This window comes from Adiantum capillus-veneris, chromosome 10 (genome assembly GCF_014529385.1).
Source record: "Adiantum capillus-veneris isolate H3 chromosome 10, ASM1452938v2, whole genome shotgun sequence".
Classification (NCBI taxonomy): Eukaryota; Viridiplantae; Streptophyta; class Polypodiopsida; order Polypodiales; family Pteridaceae; genus Adiantum; species Adiantum capillus-veneris.
The window spans coordinates 77,205,746-77,228,451 of NC_140940.1; the positions used below are offsets into that span (position 1 = coordinate 77,205,746).

The window sequence follows — 22,706 nt, forward strand, 5'->3', positions numbered from 1 at the left end:
GAAGAGAATGAGAGGTTCACGAAGCAGATTGAAATGCAGACTCCTTGACGAGAATCATTGGGTTGCAAATGGAGCTTGAGGCTACTGAAGGCAACAATGCGGATCAGCGGGGTGGGGAAGATGAGGCTGAGGCTAAGGTTGGGAGGGGTGGGGAAGTTTAGATAGGGGCTAGGGGAAGGGGTTACTAGATAGGGGCGAGGGGAAGGGAGGGGTGGGTAGGGACGAGGGGAAGGGAGGGGGTGGGTAGGGGCGAGGTGGGAGATAGGGGTGGGTAGGGGCGAGGGTAAGAGAGGGGGTGGGTAGGGGCAAGTGTGTGAGGGGGGGGGGACGAATTGGGGAGGGGGAAGGACTAAGGGCGAGGAGGTGTGAGGGAGAGTAGGGCTATAGATGAAGTCCATGGTCTACTGGTTGAAAGAGGAGATGCTACATAGCGCAGCCACCATGAGCAATTCAACTATCATGAGAATGGAATTCATCATGCAGGACAAGCTTTGTGAAGGGAGCTTTGTTCTGAAGAGAAGCAGACACCAATGGGGCTGATTTTTGAGGTGGGTGGAACTCCTGTCGAGGAGATTTCTGCCCACTTCTATGCTTCTTCACAAGCTTACCAAATTCAAAGGCTTTCACCAAGAGCGCATCAGGAGTAGCTTCTGTGACCTTTAACTTTTGAGCTGGCTCATTTGGTGTAGTGACTGTGGAAACATTTGAAGGGGGTGTACCTTCAGGCAAAGAGTGAATAGAGACTCCATAACAAGGCATAGATTTGGTAGCTTCCAACCACTCCAACATATCTTCGTCTGACCCTTCAGGTGTAGTAGGCTGTTCTTGTTCCGGGTTGGTTTCCATTGACAAAGAAACTTGCTGCACCACGAGATCCATACCTCCTTCTAAGAGAATGTTGTATCGGGGAACCAGAAGTATGTATCCACATCGCATCGTTTCCCCAATCATGAAGTGCTTTAGTGTGTCGCAACCATGGTCTTCCAATGAGCAAGGGAAATCCGCCCTCCACCTAGGGAAGACGAACCACAACAAAATCCAAGTTAAATTTAAAGTCTTGTACCTGCAGAGGCACATTGTCCACTATGCCCATTGGGTAGACTGTCCGCCGGTCGCCCAATGTAACTGTGAAGGGAGCAGGGCGAGTAGGCTGTAGACCTAGAGCTAACATAGTGAACTCGGGCATCAAGTTGATGCCAGATCCACCATCCACTATCACTCCTGAGAATTGCCAAACCCAACACGGACACTATCAGGCGAGGGCTTCTATAATCAGTGAGTGGAGCAGCGGGATTGGATATCATATAGGACTCTAATGGTCGCACTGGGAGGTGCCCGCCACTAGGACTTGAAGGAGGTATGGATCCGGTGGTTCATCATAGTTCTTTGTCAATGGAGTCCAAGCCCGACATAGAGCAACCTACCACACCAGATGGGTCCGATGAAGATCTTCTGCAATGGTTGGAGGCTACCACATCGCTCCCATGCTATGTGGTATCTACTCAACCCTTGCTTGAGGATCCACCCTCTTTTCCTGCTCCTCTAGCTGCGATCAGTGAGCAACACCCTACTGAGGCCATTGAGACAGTCACTGAGGACCATACTTTTGTGAGCCCCTTGCTGGAAGCCATCCGTCTTGGTGAACCTATAACACACCACAGAAGGGGAAAGAAATCTCCTTTGCAGGAGTTCACCACCACCTCATATCTGCACTTATCCTCCTCTACACCAGATTCTTCAACTGCTCTACCACTCCCTGCTGTTTTTGAGAACTTACCCTTCGAGGAGCTTCCACAAGGCTGGCTACAAGAAGAGTATGCTGATTTTCACATAGATCAGATATCGGCCCATGATGTTTCAAAGCTGCAAGAGGCGGCTCAGTCTTCAACTTCTGTTGCACCCTCACCAACGACACCTCCGGACCCGGTCAGAGAAGTCAACCTAGGTGACCCTGACGACCCTTAGCACATCCTCCTAGCCTCGTGGTTATAGGGTCATCCCGCCTACTCGATCAAGTAGTCTCATTTATGCACTCCTTGAAAGATGTATTTGCCTGGTCTTACAAGGATTTGGAAGGAATCCCACCAGAACTGGGTGTCCATACTATACTTCTAGTTGAAGGGGCCAAGCCAGTCAGAGGCCGGGCTTACAAGCTCAACCCAAAGTATGTCGAAGTTGTCAAGAAAGAGCTAGAAAAGATGCAAGAAGCAGGGAGCATTGTGCCAGTGGAGCACTCTGAGTGGCTATCACCCATGGTCATTGCACCTAAAAAACAATTCAATAAAATCCGGGTATGCGTCGACTACCATGCGCTAATTTAGGTAACTATCCCAGATGGTTTCCCCACCCCCTTCACAGTGCGTGTGCTTGAAGATATGGCAGGGCACATACTATACGGTTACATGGATGGCTTCAGTGGTTACAATCAGTTAGGCATCCATCCAGGTGATTAAATCAAAACGGCTTTTGTGACTCCATGCGGCATTTTCATTTACACCAGAATGTCTTTTGGGCTCAAAAATGCTCCGTCCTCCTTCAACCACACAGTATATCTCATCTTTTGTCCTTTGCTTACGGATCATCTTCGCATCTTCAGGGAAGATTTTTCAACCTTCTCGGATGCTCAATGTTCGACCGCAATGGAGAATCTAGAAGAACACCTCGCCCAGCTCTCTACCGTCTTCCTCAGGTGCAGGGAGGCCCCCGTCTGAAGCTCAATCCTAATAAATGTCACTTTTTGGTCATTGAAGGTACATTGCTGGGCCATGTGGTATCTGCTAAAGGCAAAGAAGATAGTAGCTATATTGAGGTTGCCTCCTCCCATCAATCCTAAAGGTGTTCAAAGCTTTGTAGGCCATACAGGTTATCATCGCCGATTTATTAGGATGTATGCCGATGTTGCCCAACCCCTAACCCGCCTGACCAGTGCTACCATACCATTTCAGTGGTCCATAGCTGAAGCTCAAGCCTTTGCTTACCTGAAAAAGCGCTTGACTAAAGCTCCGATTTTGGTAGCCCCTAATTGGTCTCTAACTTTCCATGTACATATTGATGCTAGTCAGACAACTGTGGGTGCTGTTCTCACTCAACCTAGCAAGGAGTTCAATCTCGATCATCCCGTTCATTATGCAAGCAGGTTGCTCACTAAAGCAGAGCGCAATTACAGCACTACCGAGAGGGAAGGTTTGGCCATTGTTTATGCTCTTCAAAAATTACGGCACTATTTAGTAGGGGTTCACTTTACAATTATTACTTATCATCATGCTCTGTGTTATCCACTAAATAAGCCACAAGTTGCAGGAAGGGTTTGGCGGTTTCTCCTTCTGTTCCAAGAGTTTGATTTTGAGGTGGTACTTCGTCCAGGCAAACGTCACGTCATGGCCGACCATCTCTCTCGAGTTCACACAGGTGAGGAGGCTACTAGTATTGAGGACGACTTTCCAGATAGCAATCTTTTTAAGGTGGATATCACCCTAGAGTGGTACGGCGATGTTTTATCTTTGCTATCCACTGGCGTGTTCCCAGAAAATGCTTCTCCATTGCAGAAGTGAAAGTTCGACCCTTCACTCTGATTGGCAGTCAACTCTATAAGATTGAACCAGATGGTGTTCTAAGAAGATGTGTCTCTCCCCATGAAGTGGAGCATATCTTAGAGGACGCCCATAGTGGTCCCAGTGGTGGCCATTATCCTGGTCACATTACGGCTCAGAAAATTCTACAGAGTGTCCTATGGTGGTGATATGTGTTTTGGGATACCATTGCTCATGTAAAAGTGTGTGATGTATGTCAGCGATGTGCCCCCAAACCGAGTAAGCACTCCAACCTTCCACTCCAGGTTTCCATGGCATGGTTGCCATTTGAAAGATAGGGCTTGGACTGTGTGGATCCAATTTTTCCGCCGGCTCAACCAGATAATCGCAAGTATCTCCTCGTGGCTACAGATTACGCAACCAAGTGGGTAGAAGTACTGGCAACAACAGATTGCACTAGCTCGACAGTAGCAAAGTTCTTGTATGAAAATATACTTTGTAGGTTTGGGTGCCCCTTGGAGATCACCAGTGATAGAGGCAGTCAATTTGTAAATGAATTGATCACCACACTGCTCGGCACCTACAAAATCTTCCATCGCAAGTCGTGCTCTTACTATCCCATAGCAAATGGCCAGGTAGAGAGCACCAACAAAGTTCTCATTGCTCTGCTTCGAAAAGCTTGTCATCTACATCCGGCTTCGTGGGCTCAGGCAATCCTCAGCACTGTCTTGGCGTATCGCACTTCCTACAAAGCAACAACACTCTACACTCCTTTTCAACTAGTGTTTGGTTTGGAAGCTATTGCTCCTTTTGAGTTCAACTCTGGATCATCTAGGGTGGACAGCCTCCGGGTCACAGTTGGGACTACCTCGGCCAACCTCTCTCGGCTCTCCTTGTTGGAAGAAGACCACAGACTAGCTTCTCAAGCTCTACGATCAGAGAAGCTTCGTCGAAAAGCATGGCATGATCGCCTCCTTTGCAAGCCAAAAATAGTCCAAGGATCACTCGTGCTACTGTATCAAGCGAGATACTAGAAAAAAGCAAAGAAGTTGGTTCCAACCTGGCAAGGACCATTCATAGTACAAGGATTTTACCACAAGGGACAGTACAGCTACTAACTGTGGAAGGTGTTTCTTTACCGCTGGTAAATGGCTCCAGGATCAAACGCTACCACCTCTCACCATAAACCATCACAGTAATCATACCTTGGCACTCTCTCCCCACTAGTACTTAACCTGCAGCGTGTCTTCTTCCTCGTTCAATCTAGCATTAGATGAGGTGTGTTTCCTACCTGCTAACGTTCCACCTCACCATTGTCTTCATCACAGTCCTTGCCTCACTTTTCTCCTGGCCCACTGTTTCAACATCGTTCTTTATGACGACATCTGTCTTGTGCCCCGCGAGTTTTCACTTGATTCCGCTCTGGTTAATAGATGTATTGTCCAATGCAACATTCTCCCTTTGAGATATGGATTTGTACCTTTAATCAGTGACATTGAGGTCTCTATCTGTTTAATTGAGTACTTCTCTCTTTCTCATACAGCCTTCTCATCTGATTTACCACTTCCCTTCCAGATGTCCCTTTTTTAAGGATTATGCATAGCCGCTCTCATACTTTTCTTTTCCAGATTGTGGGGTCTTCACTTCACAGGCCAATTAAGTTTCTGTTTGTTCCCTTGTGTGCTTAGCAGTGTTAATTCGCCAAATGTTGTACCATCCCATCTATCTCTCTAAGATATTCCATCCCCACATTCAAACTGATATTCACTACTATCCTCCTCCTCTCCTCCACTCAACTCAACTGAGACTTTCTAGTGTGCTTAGGCTAATTATTTCCTCACCATGCGTTGCTTTACCAATGCAATATCATCGTAGGGAAATCATAAAAAATAAGAGAGCCATCTTACAATTTATATCTTCTTAGTTGTTAAACTTCCCGAGCTGTTGCGTTTTCTGTTGTTCTCCCATCTGAACGTCTTGCATGAAAGCCCTTTCCCTTCTTCCCTATCTAATCTCCTAGGCCCTAATCTTTTCCCTCGCCCCTCTCCACACTCTCTCTCGAACCTATCCTTTGCCCCTACCCTAACCTAACCTCCTCGCCCCTACCCTAACCTAACCCCCTCGCCCCTCTCCAAACTCTCGCGCCCCTACCCTACCCTAACCCCCTCGCCCCTACCCTAACCTAACCCCCTCTCCCTCTCCAAACTCTCTCGCCCCTACCCCAACCCATCGACCCTATGCCTCACCTCTACCCCAACCTAATCCCCTCGCCCTTTTTAACTCTCTCACCCCTACCCTATCCCTCACCCCTACCCTAACCTAACCCCCTCGCCCCTACCCTATCCCACTAGCCCATCTCCAAACTCTCTCGCCCCTACCCTGTCCCACTTGAACCCTACCCAATCTTCCTCGCCCCTACTCTAACCCCTCTCCATCGATCGCCCTCGTCCTCCCCGCAACAATTCGCAAATACAGCCTACTTTTTTTCCCATCGCCCCTACACACTCCAGCGCCGCTTCCTTATCAGAGCCCTACCTACCTTACCTCTACTACCTCACCCATGTCAAAGCCCTACCTATCTTACCTCTACCACCTCGCCCCTGCCAGCACTTGCCTTTACCCCTAGCGCTTTCCCTATCTCTTCGATTGGATTGATATGGCAGGTACCAGCAAACAAGTGAAAAAAGCAACTTTGCGCAAAAAGCCAGTTGTGACTGCAAAATCAATGAGTGATGACGACTCAGAAAACAGTAGCAAAGGCCTAGAAGACATCACTTCAAGTGACCCCAGTGATGAAAGCTACAACGCCTCAACAACAGACTCAACATCGGATTCTGAAGCTGACTATGACTCGGATGCTTCCAGTGATCACGCGGAACAGCGGAAGGGGAGTCAAAGCAAAGGAAAAAATCAACATCTAAAAGTTGCTCAACTTTCTCCTTGGATTTTTTTCTACAGCCGCCTCGACCATCTCTGAGTGAGGTCCTTTCCAATGCTCAGCTATAGAGTCTAGGTCTCACAGCACTGGCTGCTAGCAATCTACCAACCACAGTTCATGTTGAGATGATCCATGAGCTTTTAAAAAAAATTCCCAAGGTAAGGGGCCACAAACTCACTCCTACACGGCTTGGCCATGCCATGGGTATGACCGGCTTTCCATTTGTGAAACCTACTACACGCACCTTTTCGCAAGAGATGCAAGAGGTTGTAGGTCTTATAAAGAATCTTAGTGTGCATATGATGAGAGATGGAAGAGGTCAAAGTTATGGATATGGACATGGATATGGAAGTAATGAGGGTTACAGGTAGTAGAGGAAGAGGCATGGCTGGAAGAGGGGATATGTTTCAATGTTACAATTCTGGTGAATGGGGTCATAAAAGTCCTCAATGTGACAAGCCAAAGAGAATGGGTGGTGACATGTTCTTCCCCTTTAATCTCAATACCATAATCTTGAGCTCCAGAAGGAATTTGTGAAGGAACAGGGCTAAGCGGTTTGACAACTGAAGAGAAGGGCAAAACAAAGGTGGTAAGCATAATCCGTTTGGAGAAAAAAGAGGATGATTCGGGAGCTATGGTCATGCCTGTAGGTAAGAGGGTTACAAGAGATCATGACATGAGTGATGCAAGTCCCAGTCATAAAAGAGGGAAACACGTTGAAATAGGTACAGGTAAAGAGAAGAAGAAGAGAAAACCCAAGCAACATTACAATGCATCCGACTTTCCTTTGGGAGAAGGGCAACCAAATTATAGTTTAAGGGCTGATTTGGTGGGTAGAAAGACTGATGTTACCTTTGGACAACTCATGGAGATGTGTCCTAAGGTAAAGAGGTAGTGGAAGTATGTAGTCAACCCTATGAAGAAGGAGCCTACTAGGGGGTTAGTGAGAGTCCTGTCTTTGAATGAGCTACCTGATATATGCCCTACTATGGATGCATGGCATAAGAGGAAGTTCATTGGAGAGGCATATATTGATGGAGGTGCACAGGTATGTGCTATTACTCAAGCTTGTGTATCAAAGTTGGGACTCAACATGGTGAAGAATTCAGGTTTTCGTATAAAGCTTGCCAACCAATCAAAGGTGAGGTGCTTGGGAGTTATAAAGGACTTGGAGGTGGATGAATTTGATGTTAAAGTGCTGGTCAATCGTCATGTTATGCCCGCATGTATTGGTGCTTTCTCTCTCATCCTTGGAAGACCATGGTTACAGGCAACTAAAGCTGTACAGGATTGGGTACATGATACCATCACTCTCTACAATAGAAGGGGTGATAAGAAGAGGTTTGACATGGCTAGCAAGCAATCTTTGGACGCTGATTTTGATGAGGAAAGTGATAAAGAAGAGTACTCAAGTGAAGAAGAAGACAATGGGGATGATGGAAGTGAAGTGGAAGATAGCAACGATAGTGATCTAGATGCATTCTCCTTGTTTTTTGAAGAAGAGCATGATGAGAAACAAAGATTTCTTGGCCTTATGGAGAATGAGGATGTCTCTGGTCCTTATGAGCAAATTGAAGAGCTGATGCAACCCAAAGTTCAACCTAATGTCAAACAGGAGATGATACAAGGTATGTTGTCTCGCGACTTGACTAGTCATGAGAAGGGTGAGTGCCTACATATGATACAACAATTTCCCTCTTTGTTCATCACTTCTTATGAGGAAATTAGAGGCTTCAAGGGAGAGGAAATTCACATTCCAATCAAGGAAGGAGCTCAGTCCGTACGCCAAAAGCTAGGGAGAATGGAACAGGTACAACTTAATGCTTTAAAGGAAGAGGTAGACAAGCTTCTCCAAGCAGGTTTCATATGTCTTGTGAGTACTGCAGAATAGTCCTATTGTTGTCACACCCAAGAATGATGGAAAGTGGAGGATATGTGTTGATTTTAAGCCTCTAAATGCAGCCATGAAGAGAGATCCATACCCTCTTCCTTTCATAGATGACATAATAGAAGACCACATTTATCACACCATGGGGATGCTTTTGTTATCGTGTGTTTCCTTTTGGTAATATGAATGGCTGTGCGTGGTACCAGAAGCGCGTCAATAAGGTGTTCTCTCCCTTTCTTGACAAGTTTATGAAGGATCTTATTGATGATCTTTTGTGTTTATATCTCTAGAAAGGATCATTGTGCAAAGCTTGGAATGGCACTGAAGCAATATGATGAAAGTGGAGGTCAACTCAACCCAAAGAAGTGTCATCTTGCTCAACCAAGAGTAAAGTTTTTGGGGCATATGAGCTCTGAGAATGGGATTGAAGCGGATCTTGACAAAGTGAAGGCTTTGGTGCTTCTCCCATTACCTAAGGATACAAAGCAACTTGCTACTTTCATTCAAAAGGTGAAGTATGTGTCAAGGTCCATTCCCTTGTTCTCTTAACTTCTTTATCCTCTACAAAAAGTAGCAAGGTTGGATCCTCTACAATGGAAAAATGAATGTGAAGAGGTTTTTCAAGGTATCAAAGAGGTTCTTGGTTCTCTTCTTGCTATGCAAGCTCCCAATTGGGATAAGGAGTTTTATGTGAATCCATCAGTAGGTGAGGATGCTATTGGAGCTATGCTTCTTCAAAGAGGTAACAACTCCCACTACATGAAGCCTATCTTTTGTGCTAGCAGGGTGAAGGTAGAGGTGGAAAGAGGCTATATTGAGGTCGAGCTCATCATGGTGAGTGTGATTTATGCATGTAGAAGGTTTAGGGACTATCTTCTCCCTAAACCATTCACATTCCTCACTAGCTACACTCTTCTACCTCAATTGGTGAATAGCCCTACTTTGTTAAAGGGGCTCATGAAGTGGATTGTGGAGTTACAGAAATTCTAATTCTTTTTTCTTGTTGAGGAAAGTACAAGGGCTACATTGGCTGATTTGCTTACTTATAAGGAAAGCCCTCTTCTTCTTGAGGAAGACGAGGTGAAGAAGCAACACATGGAAGCTCCTGACATAGACAATGCCTATCTATTGTTTTTTGATGGCTCTTACAGGAAAGCGCATGGTGAAGCTTCAGGAGGTGTGGTAATTTATGATCCTCAAGGTGCTTTGATAACTAAAAGGAGTTTGAAGCTACGGCACAAAGCAACAATGAAGCCGAGTATGCTACTTTGGAGAAAGGGCTCAACCTTTGCCTTGAGCTTGGCATCCATCGTGTGAGGGTAAGAGGTGATGCTCTTGTGGTGATTAAGCAAGTACTTGGGGTGCGGCAAAGTAAAAATCCAAGGCTGAAAAATATGAGTTTTCAAGTGAAGAATCGGCTTAAGCATTTTAAACCTTGGAGTTTAAGGCATGTGGACATATCTCAAAATGAAGAAGCACATAGTGCAGCACAAGCTTTAATTGGACAATTGTATGTGATAAGGACTGGTTCTCCTCTTTATTTGGGAAGGGAAGCTTTAGCGAGGGAGGAAGAGTTTCTACAAACAGGTATGCTTCCATCAGAGTTGGAGAAGTCAAAAAAGTATGCCTTCCTACACCATGCCAAAAGGTATGTGCTACTTGGTGATGCCTTATATATGAAGGGGGCTGATCTTGTAATGAGAAAAGTGCCTTGGAAAGAGGAAATTTACAAAATTTTAGAGGAGAATCATGAGGGTTCTTGTGGTGGTCACTTTGCTTCAAAGATCACTTTACATAAAGTCTTGCAGGAGTAGTATGTGTGGCCAAGAATTCAACGTGATGTTCATCATTGGTGCAAGTCTTGCAAAGAGTGTCAAAGCATGGCAAATAGGGTTCTCAAATCAGAGATGAGAGGCACCATTGTGGCTTATGATGTGCTTGAGAAGTGGGGTATTGATGCAATAGATCCTCTACCTACGACAGCTAGAGGCAAATGCTACATACTTACTGCTCTTCACTATCTATCCAGGTGGGCCGAAGCCAAAGCTGTTAAGCACATCACGAGCAAAGATGTTTCCCAATTTATATATGAAGAGCATGCCATTGGAGTTACTTTCTGAAAAGGGTCCAGGTTTCAGGGGAGAGTTGGTGGATTATCTATGTGAGAAACTTCATGTGCATCGCAGGTTTACTACTCCATATTATCTCCAATGCAATGGCATGAATAAAAGATTAAATGGAGAACTCATAAGGATGCTTACAAAGATGACAAGAAACAATGTGAAGACTTAAGATTTAGAGCTACCTTGTGCTCTATGGGCTTACAAGAATGCCATCAAATAAGGTACCGGTTTCTCTCCCTTCCATCTAGATTTTGGCAAAGAGGCTTTACTTCCTATTGAGGTGGAGATACCAGCTTTGAAGGTGATGCTAAAGCTTGAGGAAGAGCCCAATGATGCAGTCAAGGAAAGGCTTCTATATTTGCAATGTGTACAATCGGATAGGTTACTGGCTTTTGAGCATTATGAGCAGGTCTTGAAGAACAATCAAGCAAAGGCAAACGAGAAGGTGAAGGACAAAGACATCAAGAAGGATGACATGGTGCTTCGTACAATAGTAAGCTTGATAGCACTTTTCAAAAGAAGTTTCAAATCAAGTGGCAAGGTCCTTTCTTGGTCTTAAACAAGTTTCCAAATGGCTTGCTGATTTAGATGTTACCCCACATAAAGCACGTGATCAGCTTGCTGATTTAGATGTTACCCCACATAAAGCACGTGTGAATGGCTACATGTTATATTGCTAGGTTGATGAATGTAATTGAGGATGGGCCTTCTTTTGAAGACTTTATCGATCATGTGGCTAAGGATGAAGATGAAGTAAAGACTCTCTCATGTGGTTTACAGGATCTCTTTTGTGCTGCTAATCATGAATGATTTAGCAGGCTGGGGTGTGGCAAACTATGTTGGGCGCATTTCCAACACCCCGTTTTTGTAAATTTGTACATATGGACATGACGCCCGATGTCAAAAGTGTGTGTGTGCTTTCTTTTTGTGGTGTTTTTAGCTTGCTTTAGCAAGTACATGTACATGCAGGGCAAGTCACTAGTGTAGCGCCAGCTGTTACAGTAGCCCGTGAATGAGTTTTTTGAAGGGAGACTTGTATATAACTTAAACTCATGTACAAACTTAAAAAAGTTCATCAAAACTCCAGAAAATTGCAGGTTTGAGCTCGTTGTGTCTCCTTGATGGTTTCTGTTGCAGTTTTTGCCCAAAGTGCCCCAATTGGAGTTGTGCTCTTCAGGTTACGACTAGTTCTCTGTAGGGTTATGGCTATGGCAGCCTAGTGGCAAATTGTGTGCAGACAGATTGGGAGGGTATGTATCTATGAATTGTGAAATTGATGTTGAAGTTGTGGGTTTGTGATGTTCAATTGTGAAAGGGGAGGCCCTTGTCTTCATATGCATTGGTCGGTGTATGCTGTAAATCCGTGCTTAGACAGGGTTTTGCTCCTATGTGACATAGTCTCTTGGGCCAGTAAATTCCCAAGGGGACTACTCTTATACAAACATGAAGAACCACCAACGGCTACAAAATATCCACTCCAGCTAAGCCTATCTCTGAACTGTGGTGGTGGTGCGCTGGCCACGGTGTCGACTGGACCATCACCCGTATCCCTGCCATGTGTCACCGACCTGGCAAGAGAGTCCGTCCAGTGTGAAATCCCGGCCAACTGTGACTAACTGCCTGTCCCGTGCCAGTGACATTGTAGCCCTGCTATAGGTTGCCCGCCACAAGACCACTCACCGTCTCGGTGAGAGAAACAATTGAAATTGCTAAAAGACCTTAAGATTGCAAAAATAAACCACTATTGTACTGCACTGCCATGGTGAAAAGACTGTCACAAGAGAAAGAGTAGTTGCCACAGCCACACCCGAAGTATCAGTCTTTGGAGTTGGAGCCATCAAATCAATGGTGGAACCCCGCTGCTGGTCTAGAGGCTGCTGGGCTCTGCTGTCCATAATTGGGCCGCCTGTGAAAGGAGCAGCCACCTGTTGAGGCAGAGGGTAGCACCTGTCCGGTAGTGTAGTGAGGGCGTCGAGTAACTCAGCCATGGAGGTGTGTATCAGCAACACTGTCGCAGCAAGGAACGTTCTGCATGTGGGACAATGACGACGACTGAAATCCGTGAGGATACTGTTGATTGTAGTACTGAACTGGAGGCTGCATAGAGTCCCATAAATTGCTGAGAAGGACCTATTGCGGCAGTTTGCATTGGTGTACCTGATCCAGTCCATCCATACCCCATGCTCACCGGAGCCTGGGTAGACCTATTTCCATGCAGAAGCATTTCTCAAAATGCTTGTACTTGTGCTTTAAGGTCATCAATCATTTGGGACTTTATCTTCAAGGCTTGCTACACTGCGAAAATAGTAGCATCCCGATCGGCGATGGCGCTTTCAGGGACTCGCAAAGATCCCTCCATAGCTACATATGTAGCGGAGTGACGCTGGTGTGTAGCCACTAACTGCTCTGTTCCTAGCTCTATGGTGGCGATAGCATTTTTGGAATCTTGTAATATCTTCTCAGATAGCTCTAACAGAGAAGTAGAGTCCGCCCACCATTGAAGACGCAACAGGTGCATGAGGTGCTGGAGGACGTGCAGGATGCGCAGGTGGCACTGCTAGTGGGCTAGGATTAGGTATGGGTGAAGTGGTTACAACGGGTGTAGTGGGTACATCTGGGATGGTTGGTGCTGATGGGGTGGGAGATATATTTACTAGAGGAGGGGTGAATATGGGAGCAGAAGGGAGAGGATGTTGTGAAAGAGAAGCGGCCGAGTCATCAGAGTGGAAGTAGATACTGGCACGGTAGAACAAGGAATGGAAGTAGATAGAGAGCGTCCCGGAAGATGTGTCACCCTAGTTTGCTGGCTCTCTGACTTTGGCAATGAGTGTAGAGACTCTACTGAGTCCTTAACCACCTTGGATTTGATCTTCTTTTTCTTCTTTACTTTTTGATCATTCTCAATAGTTAGAGATTTTGTTTTCCTGATTCGTAGCACTGGTTGGGTATCCTTATCCACTTGGGCAGGGGTTACATGAATATTTATTACCCATGCCAAAAGAGGTGCTGCAAAACATTTGAAGCTCAACTGCAGAGACTGCACTTGGGCCCAAAATCGTTTGGCCCGAGATTGTAAGGATGTAAAGAGAATCTGGTGGAATCCACAGGGTAAGGTGTGAATCAAACAGTAGAGGCTGTCCAAGTGGAAGAATGTAGTGGGTAGGTCACACTTTCTCTTATCTGCTTTCGCATCTCTGGCTAGAAAATAGTATCTAAAGATTTCCAGGAGCTGTTTGTTTCTTTTGTACTCGGGATGATCCTCACTGAGCAGTTCTTGACATACTTGAATTGTTGCATCCTTGGACAACTGCGAAAAGCATTCACATCATGAGAAGCTTGTTGATCATAACCCAGCTCCTTGATGAGGACCCTTGGTTGCTCTACAACTTTCACTTCCACCTTTGGCTCGACATTGATTCCAAGTTGATGAAGACGCTCTGCTTTCCACTCTTTATTCTTTGCAATTTCAACTGCCTCCTCAAAGGTCCTTGGCTGCTTAAGCTCTACCTTCAAGCGTAGACTACTCCTAAAACTTGCAAGAAACCTATCCTTCTTCAACATGGCTGGAGGAATTTCAGCCCCTAAAGATGTACACCACTTTGTCCATAACGCATTGAATGCCTTCACAAAGGCTTCTATGGTCTAGCTTTCACCTTGTACCAAGCCCTAAATAGACTCCCATACCTTTTGTGGGTCTTCCACCTATTGAAAGTGTGTAAGAAAAGCATGCCTTACCATTTCATAAGTCATAACTTGAGGAGGTTGGGCTGATTGTAGCTCCGCCTTCCAACCATTCCCTAGCATCTCCCTTAAAACAGAAGTAGAAGATTCGTAGCACCAACACTGGGTCCTGCTTGTTAGCAAGAAGACAAGCAAACTCCATTCTCTCAATGAAACCTTTGGCACTTTCATTTGATTTTCCACTAAACTCCAGAAAACTAAACGCCATGTCTTCCAAAACCTGTAAACTGAAGGTAGCTTGAAGCGTTTCCTCGGTGGCGGGCACCAAAACACTGTTGGGAAACAAGCAAACTGGAACACCTCTATAGCGATGTCTTCCAAAACCTGTAAACTGAAGGTAGCTTGAAGCATTTCTTCGATGGCGGGCACCAAAACACTGTTGGGAAACAAGCAAACTGGAACACCTCTATAGCGATGTCACCCAAGAGAGTTGAAAAAGCACTACAAGACCACCAAAAGCTTTGGGAAACCCCTTTGAAACACCACTAATCCAACAAGAGTAGTCCCCTTTGGAATTTACTGGCCGCCGCCCACCCAAGAGACTATGTCACATAGGAGCAAAACCCTGTCTAAGCACGGATTTACAACACACACCGACCAATGCATATGAAGACAAGGGCCTCCCCTTTTACAATTGAACATCTCAAACCCACAACTTCAACATCAATTCCATAATTCATAGATACATGCCCTCCCAATCTGTCTGCACACAATTTGCCATTAGGCTGCCATAGCCATAACCCTACAGAGAACTAGTCGTAACCTGAAGAGCACAACTCCAATTGGGGCACTTTAAAGCTTGAGAGAGAGCTTGAAAAATGACTGGCGAAAAAGCTGAAGATGGCCAAAATTGAATCTACACGCTGCTACATGCAAAATTGATGCGAACAGAGAGCTGTCCCGACACGACTACATGTAGAGTAGGCAAGGCGAGGGCAAAAACTGCAACAAAAACCATTAAGGGGACACAACGAGCTCAAGCCTACAATTTTCTGGAATTTTGATGAAATTTTTTAAGTTTGTACATGAGTTTAAGTTATATACAAGTCTCCCTTCAAAAAACTCACTCACGGACCCTTACAGTAGCTCGACAGTTGGCGTTATACTAGTGACTTGCCATGCATGTACATGTGCTTGCTAAAGCAAGCTAAAAACACCACAAAAAGAAAGCCCACACACACTTTTGACATCGGGCGTCATGTCCGTATGCACAAATTTACAAAAAACGGGGTGTCGGAAATACGCCCAACAAAGTCTTCCCTGCACAGCTGAGCCTCGACACCCCCATTGTACCATGAGCTCTGGGCTGGAGCTGAGTGTGCTGCCATGCCAGAGTCTGTATTGGTTTCTTTGAGTTAGTCGCATAGTAACAGGGAATGGCGATTTTCAGGTCCTCGTTTCCCGTTCCCATCCCAATTTCCCGTCCCGAATCCCCGTTCCGTGTTTCAACGTGAGTATCCGAAATAGGAATGGCATTTCATGCATGTTGCCGTTCCTGTTCCCCATTCTGATTTCCCGTTCCTGGTAACTATGGTTAGTCGATGTTCATACTGTTCAGGTTTCACTACTGAGTCTTGCTATTGTTGTTATGTTCTTCATTGCCTTCTGTGTTTCCATTCTGTGGAGTGAGATCTCACGCACACTGCACTGAGGAGCACCCACTATAGAGAGCACGACACATTATCTCCACTACAACTACCCCTATGACTTCCCATTTTCATAGATTGAATTTTTCAGATTGATCAAATCAGGGAGTTGAAAGATGAGCCCTTTTAATAGTGTCAGTTTCCTCCTGCTGCCAAGGCCCACTCTTCGTGACTTAGGGTTTGAGGTAACCTTTATTTCCAGGTTGCAGAAAAAGGTAAGTTGGTAGTGGCCATGGCACCATAAGGAGCCCGGTGAAGTTTGTAGTTCAAGTTGATTCTCCTATCCATGCGATCTTTCTTCTTTCTTGGAGAAAAAAGTATCACTATATAGGAGTACTTTGTACATAGGAGCCATGAGGATATTCAATGGAGTGTGTCCTCAGGGAGCTAAACAAAAATTGGCTAGAATGTAAGAGACTCCGAGATCAAGGTGGCCTATTGGAGACATATAAGATGACCCATGCAACACGGGGTGTATAGTACCTTGTGATCCAACCCATTGTCACAATAAAAGTGTCGTAATGCGAGACTACAACATCAGAAAATACCAACGGCACTCCTCCACTACAATGGAAGACCTGCTAGAATGTACAAAGACTCTGAGATCAAATTGGCCTTTTGATGTGTAAGATGAACCATGCAAGGAGAGTATAGTGCCATGTAATCGAACCCAATGTTGTCATGCAAGACCACCGCATCAGAAAAGGCCAACAGTGCCTCTCCACTGCCTTGTAGAGCCTGCTGATGTATCCCACTGCTTACGAAGAGTGTGTACAATATCTGACCATATGCAGCTGAGTCCACTAAGAACAGGCATAATAGCAAAAACAATATGTAATAGCAAGCATAGTAGCAAAAAAAAACTGTAGGGGATGTACGGCAACATGATTAGTGTGGGATAGCATATCCAAGATGATGCAATGCCTGTATCCAAGCTCTGTCAGCACAAAACAAAATCCTCACCCTACCCCTCACAAGGTGAGAGCCCAAAAATTAAAGCAAACGGCGGCTCTAACACAATGAAGTACAGATTGTAGCCGACAGGTCGTTGACAAGGTGATGGAAACACTACAACGATATTGAACTAAACCGAAAAGGCAAATACTTAAAATTGAATGAGAGATAATGCAGTAGACAAGACACACAAGACATACGGAGTGGCGGAGTTCAACTCCCAAAAGCATTGACCCCTCAACTAGGCGTCCCTTGCAGTATTTCTTTATTACATTAGACCGAAGTAAAAGTTGTAACTCGGAGAGCCACGCTCTTCCTCTATGGCATTCATAGGGTCGCAGTTTACTGGGCCAATCTATGCTGTCATCCAATCCTTGGCCTCTCTTTTATAGGCAGGGTCCAAAACAATCCCCAAATATGACTTGAAAATCTCAGTGAATTTTACAAGTGCCAAAAGCACCAAAGTCAATTCTTAACAAAAGCTAGTGCTCAAGAGCATTGAAGCCAACACTTACCCATACCTGGCGACCAAAAAAAGCTCTCCAGTGTTCCAAATGCCACGTCACCTGTCGTGCTGCCATGCCAGCACATGTAATTTGTGGCGCGATCTGTAGGCTGCTGTGCTTAGAGACGGGTCTGATAGTTCAGGTCCTACGCTACTCAACTCTTCCTCCTATCTCCAGGTCAGGTGACATACCCCCCCCCCCCCCCCCAACAAAAGAAGAGTAATTGCCTTTGCCCTCAATTAGGCCTGCAAAACATACATAGATCCAATTCCTTACCAGCCCTTGACATATGAACACTTGACGTATGAACAAGTGTGCTTGTCCTCAGCTGCATGGCTGTCGTCAGCTCATGTCGTGAGACGTTTTTGGTTAACTCCTATAACGAGCTTAGTAGACACTAACTCCATGCAGACATGCCAACAACGATCCCCATAAGACAGTAAATTCACAAAGCATGCATCCATACATATCCTTATTCACATTGGATTTTGGATTAACCATCTCACACTAAATGCTCAGATCCAAACAATCAATCTAGTCATCTCATCTAATCCAGAACGTTTGATGCACTACAATCACTATCCCGTCATCTCGCTCAGATAGAATTCTTGATGCACTTGGAGCACTATATCTTGTCATCTCATCCTGACGGAATTCTCGATACCCTAGGATCATTTTCACAAATCACATTCACGTCTATGTCCCCGTCGAGACCTCAGACACAAACTGTGATTCGATGAGTCATTTAGCCATCACATCCAGGCCTCACTTTCCATTTTCATTTCCATTCTTGTTCCCATTTCCCATGACTATGCCGTATGGACTTCCACATCATCCCCCATGATTCGTGGTGCGATTTGCAGGCTGCTACACTTCAGTGGCAGGTCCCGCACTGCTCAGCTCTTCCTCCTCAACTCTGGTCCGGTGCAAGCATGCCACATCATCACTTTGTGACACAGATCTCTCACCTGAGGATGGGAGCAAAGCCTCAAACAATAGTATTTACTCTCATTTATCTGATTGGGGCAGCGAACACAAGTCTGATTGTGACGGGTGTTCTCCCAAGTAAGAAACATGCTTGAGCTATCATCCACATACAATACAAAATTTCCTGGCTGATCCAAAAATCCCGTAATTAGGACCAGTACCAATCCATAAAAGCATGAGATCTCTCCTATGTATTAATCCCTATGGACATGGGAGGGGAGACTGCTAGCTAAGGTAGCTGAGAAGATGCAACTTTGCGCCACCTTGATGGCTCTCATCTCTCATTTACATCTTTCTTTGATAATCTGAAAACCCTCTGCTTTATATGTATAATAGCCTTTTGCATATCTGTTTGATTATTATGAATTTTGTGTTCCTTATTTATAAAAACCAAAAATATGTGAGATCCTTTGTTAAGCTTCTAAAATATGTAATATTTCTCAATGTGTTGGATCTCTTTCCAATCGTTTCGTGCAGGTCAGTTTGCAGTCTCTAATGAGGAACAAAGAATTTTTCTATATACCTCTATATTACCTCACCTACTACAGGCTGAAAAGGACGTTGCTTCATTCAATCTTTGGCGCTTACAAACATCTATTTTTGAAACCTTTTCACAATTGATTGTATGAGCTTTGATATGTTGTGGAAATTGGTTGTGTGAGCTCTAATTCACTGCCTGCTTTAATTAATATACACTCTAGACACAAACTTGGGACACCATTACAGAAAATTTACATCCTTTAATCTTCAGCAGAGAATAAGCATTAGCTCTAAATGCAGGACTATATCAGTAGCGATCTGATTTTCGAATATCTAGTGCCTTTGTGTTTCTATCATATGACAGAGTCTGTGCTGCCAGTAAGGTCTGCAGCGGCCATAACTTTGGCAATATTTATTCGGTATAAAACTTCTCTTAAAATTTCTCTACATAGTACACTGCTTGTACAGAGATTCTATCACTACATTGACTTGGCTTGCATAGTTAAAAGTAGGTAGCTAGTAAACATACTTTTCTTCACCTGGCTAGCATGGGTATGGATGCCTGCTTTTCCTTAAACAAAGAGGCTTTTATTGTGAATTATAAAAAAAGTGCCATATGGAAACATTTCTCCCATAAGGCTCTCACAAAAAGGTACGGCAAGAAAAGTGGAATCGTCCTTTGCACGCAACAGACTTTAGCTGTACTATTTTGGGAATGGTCAACGGAATAGCCAGATAGATGCACTATGTGGTTGGTGGGTACGGAATGCTGATACCTTTTCGAGTGTCATAAGAACAAGTTTGGCACACTTTTCCAAAAAAGATATTTGTGGGCATTGCAATGGAAATGGAGTAATACCAGCATTCTATAAACCTGCAGGCTCAGTGAAGCTTTTAACGGGCTTTATGGAATTAACAATTTGCATGTGGCCTTCGTGGAATTAAGGAATGGGTATTCTAGATGGGAGCATGTGAAATCTCGGTGGTCCCTATGTCCTTTTCCTTTATTCGATAGTAGACTCCCTCTTTTTCTTATACTATTGTACTTTTGCTTGTTTGATTGATATATGTTTCTTGGAAAAACAAAAACAAGAAATTAAAGACTGGGTTTGGCTGCCAGGTCATGGTCTAATTGTTCACTAAGTATTTCATTCTTCGTGTGTGAAAACCTAAGTAGGTGTAAATGAGCCAAAGTTAATTGTATATTGACTGGGTTTTAATAGCCAAAAGGCTGTATTTCAATTATCATGTTCATCCTAGTTTATTGCCTTCAAACTGCTTATGGTTGCTAGTTTCGTTCTTAAGATTAATGTCAATGTGTGTAGTTCATATGAAGATCATTTGAATACTTGCTACGTTATTTGTTTTCAAAAACCATCCATCATTCACATTTCATGAATGTTTGTTTTTTCAAATGTAGTAATAATCGCCGAGCAATGCAACGCTATGAGCTATGTCAAAGAGTCGTGAGGGAATTTGGTCATGGCCGTAGCTACACAGCACGCTTGGTCTTCATTGACTTTTGTGAGGCGTTTATGAGGTGGATCTAATCCTAAACAAAATGTCACTTGTTTGTGTTTGAAATTTTAGTGATTTTTCTGCTATCATAATGGCAAATTCAAAAGCGTGTGCAGTGGATAGCTTGTACTTTTCACACAAGAGTTTACTATGTTATCCAAGCGACAGTTTAATGGCCAGTGGATAGCTTGTACTTTTCACACAAGAGATTATTATGTTATCCAAGCGACTGTTTAATGGCCAGCCAAAATGGGGGTATGTATGGGGGGACCCTATCCAAGAATGGCACCATCTCTCAATGATGTTTTGATAGACTATTTTGTTATTCAGTGAGAAGAGGGCAAGGAAGAGTTAGGTTCGTGTTAATGAAGCTTTGTATGGTCAGGTGATTCTTGATTGTTTACCCCAAACCTTTCATGTCAAGGAGAAGAGTTCCATACATTCATCTTTTAGTAATTAAGGTGTCTAGATAAAACTCCCAGGATACATGTAAGATAGCTGCCTGTGTAAGAGTTTCTCTTAGTGTGCCACTTACAACTGCTTTGTGTGCATTTTCACATCATGAATTGAGACTGCAATTTTGTACACAGGTTTTGGGTCAGCATTTCATATTGATTTTTAATTGAAGTCCTGCCTCCCTGTAGCGGAGATAATGTGTCATGCTCTATATAGTGGGTGCTCCTCAATGCAATGTGCGTGAGATCTCACTCCACACAATGAAAACACAGCAGACAATGAATAACAGAGCAACAACAGCAAGACTCAGCAGTGGAACCTTAACAGCATGAACATCGACTAACTCAAACCAATACAGACTTTGGCATGGCAGCACACTCAGCTCCAGCCCAAAACTCATGGGTACAATGGGGGTGTCGAGGCCTCTGTGCAGGGATGGCGAAGACGTGATGTGCGTGAACTTCTGATGCTAGCCTCTAAACGAACGACCACACAAAGTAGATAATGATCATCGTCGAACCGCTGGAACCAACTACACATATGTATCTTCTAAAGAGCCACCAACAGATAGCAGATATCCCAAACCAGCTAAGCCTATCTCCAAACTTAGGTGGTGGTAATCTGGCCACGACGTCCGTTAGACCACCATCCCTACCACTTGCCACGTGTCACTACCCAGGCGAGAGTCTGTTCAGTGTGAACTCCAGCCCAACTAAAACTAACTGCCTGTCCTGCACCAGTGACATTGTAGCCCTACTACAGGTTGCCCGCCACAAGACCACTCACCGTCCCAGTGAGAGAGAACACTGAATTGGAAGGAAGGAAAAATGTAGCCAACCAGACTGAAGAAGCTGATGTAGTATTTGCAGTAGATGATGAAGAAGTACGAGCAACTCCGTTACAATGAGATAAGCTGTTCAGAAAGCAGAAATTGAAGAAGACCCAAGCATGATCCAAACGCCGAAAGTCCCAAAGCTCCGAAATATGCAAAACAAAGAATAGGGGCTGATGGAGAGGAGCAAGCTAGAAAAATGTTTTTTTTATTATTTGTTTAATCCGAAGAAAATAAAAGCAACCTTAAAATGCTCTAAGTATTAGGTCAAGATTCGAAGCTGTTGCAGTTAATTTCCCATTTTCCTTTCGGGCACCTCAAACTCGAAGCTATTGAGATAGCTCGGACCGAGGAGGGGAGGTTGAGGACGAGGATAGGGGAGGTTGAGGAAGGGGTAGGGCGAGGGGGTGTGGGTAGGGGCGAGAGGGGGTGGGTAGGGGCGAGGAGGGGTTGGGTCGGGGCGAGTGAGAGAGGGTAGGGACGAGAGCAAGTGGGGAGGGGGTGGATAGGGGCAAATGAGGGGAGGGTAGGGGCAAGAGGGGGAGGGTAGGGGCAAGAGGGGGTGGGTAGGGGGAGGATGGGTTGGGTAGGGGCGAGTGAGAGAGGGTAGGGGGGAGGGGGAGCATAGGGGCGAGAGCAAGTTGGGAGGGGGTGGATAGGGGCGAGTGAGGAGAGGGTAGGGGCGAGTAGGGGTGAGAGGGGGTGGGTAGGGGCGAGTGAGAGGAGGATAGGGGCGAGAGGGAGTGGATAGGGGCGAGTGAGAAAGGGTAGGGGCGAGGGGGAGGGTAGATAGGGACAAGGGGGAAGGGTAGTGGCAAGGAGAGAGGAAGGGGGTGGGGTGAGTAGGTGAGGGTGAGGGGGTGAAGGGGTCGGCAAGGATGAGCTAGGGTAAGTAGGCATGAGCTAGGGAGGGTAGGAAATAGCAAAGAGCAAGAGACTGCTCGACAATGGAGAACATAGGAGATGCCACGGCCTGATTCGTCGTAATGGAAGCACCGACAGATACAACCAACATAGGTCCTAGAATGGACTTGTAGAAAGCCTCGCTAGCTGAATATTGTAGAAGTAGAAGATGAGCCCCTTGGCCAATATATGCTGCTAGCAAAG

General features: G+C 45.0%; 1 protein-coding gene across 4 annotated transcripts in view; it reads left to right on the forward strand.

Moving 5' to 3' along the window:
- LOC147449099 (uncharacterized) overlaps window positions 1–22,706 on the forward strand; it is a 212,664-nt gene that overhangs the window by 171,611 nt on the left and 18,347 nt on the right. For 3 of the 4 annotated variants that reach the window (XM_086521674.1, XM_086521677.1, XM_086521675.1), the window contains 3 exons: window positions 18,791–18,936; window positions 19,094–19,212; window positions 20,214–20,333. In XM_086521674.1, the coding sequence (XP_086377800.1) occupies window positions 18,791–18,936; window positions 19,094–19,212; window positions 20,214–20,333 (385 nt within the window). The remainder of the gene's footprint in view (window positions 1–18,790; window positions 18,937–19,093; window positions 19,213–20,213; window positions 20,334–22,706) is intronic. The other variant, XM_086521676.1, reaches the window with a different exon arrangement.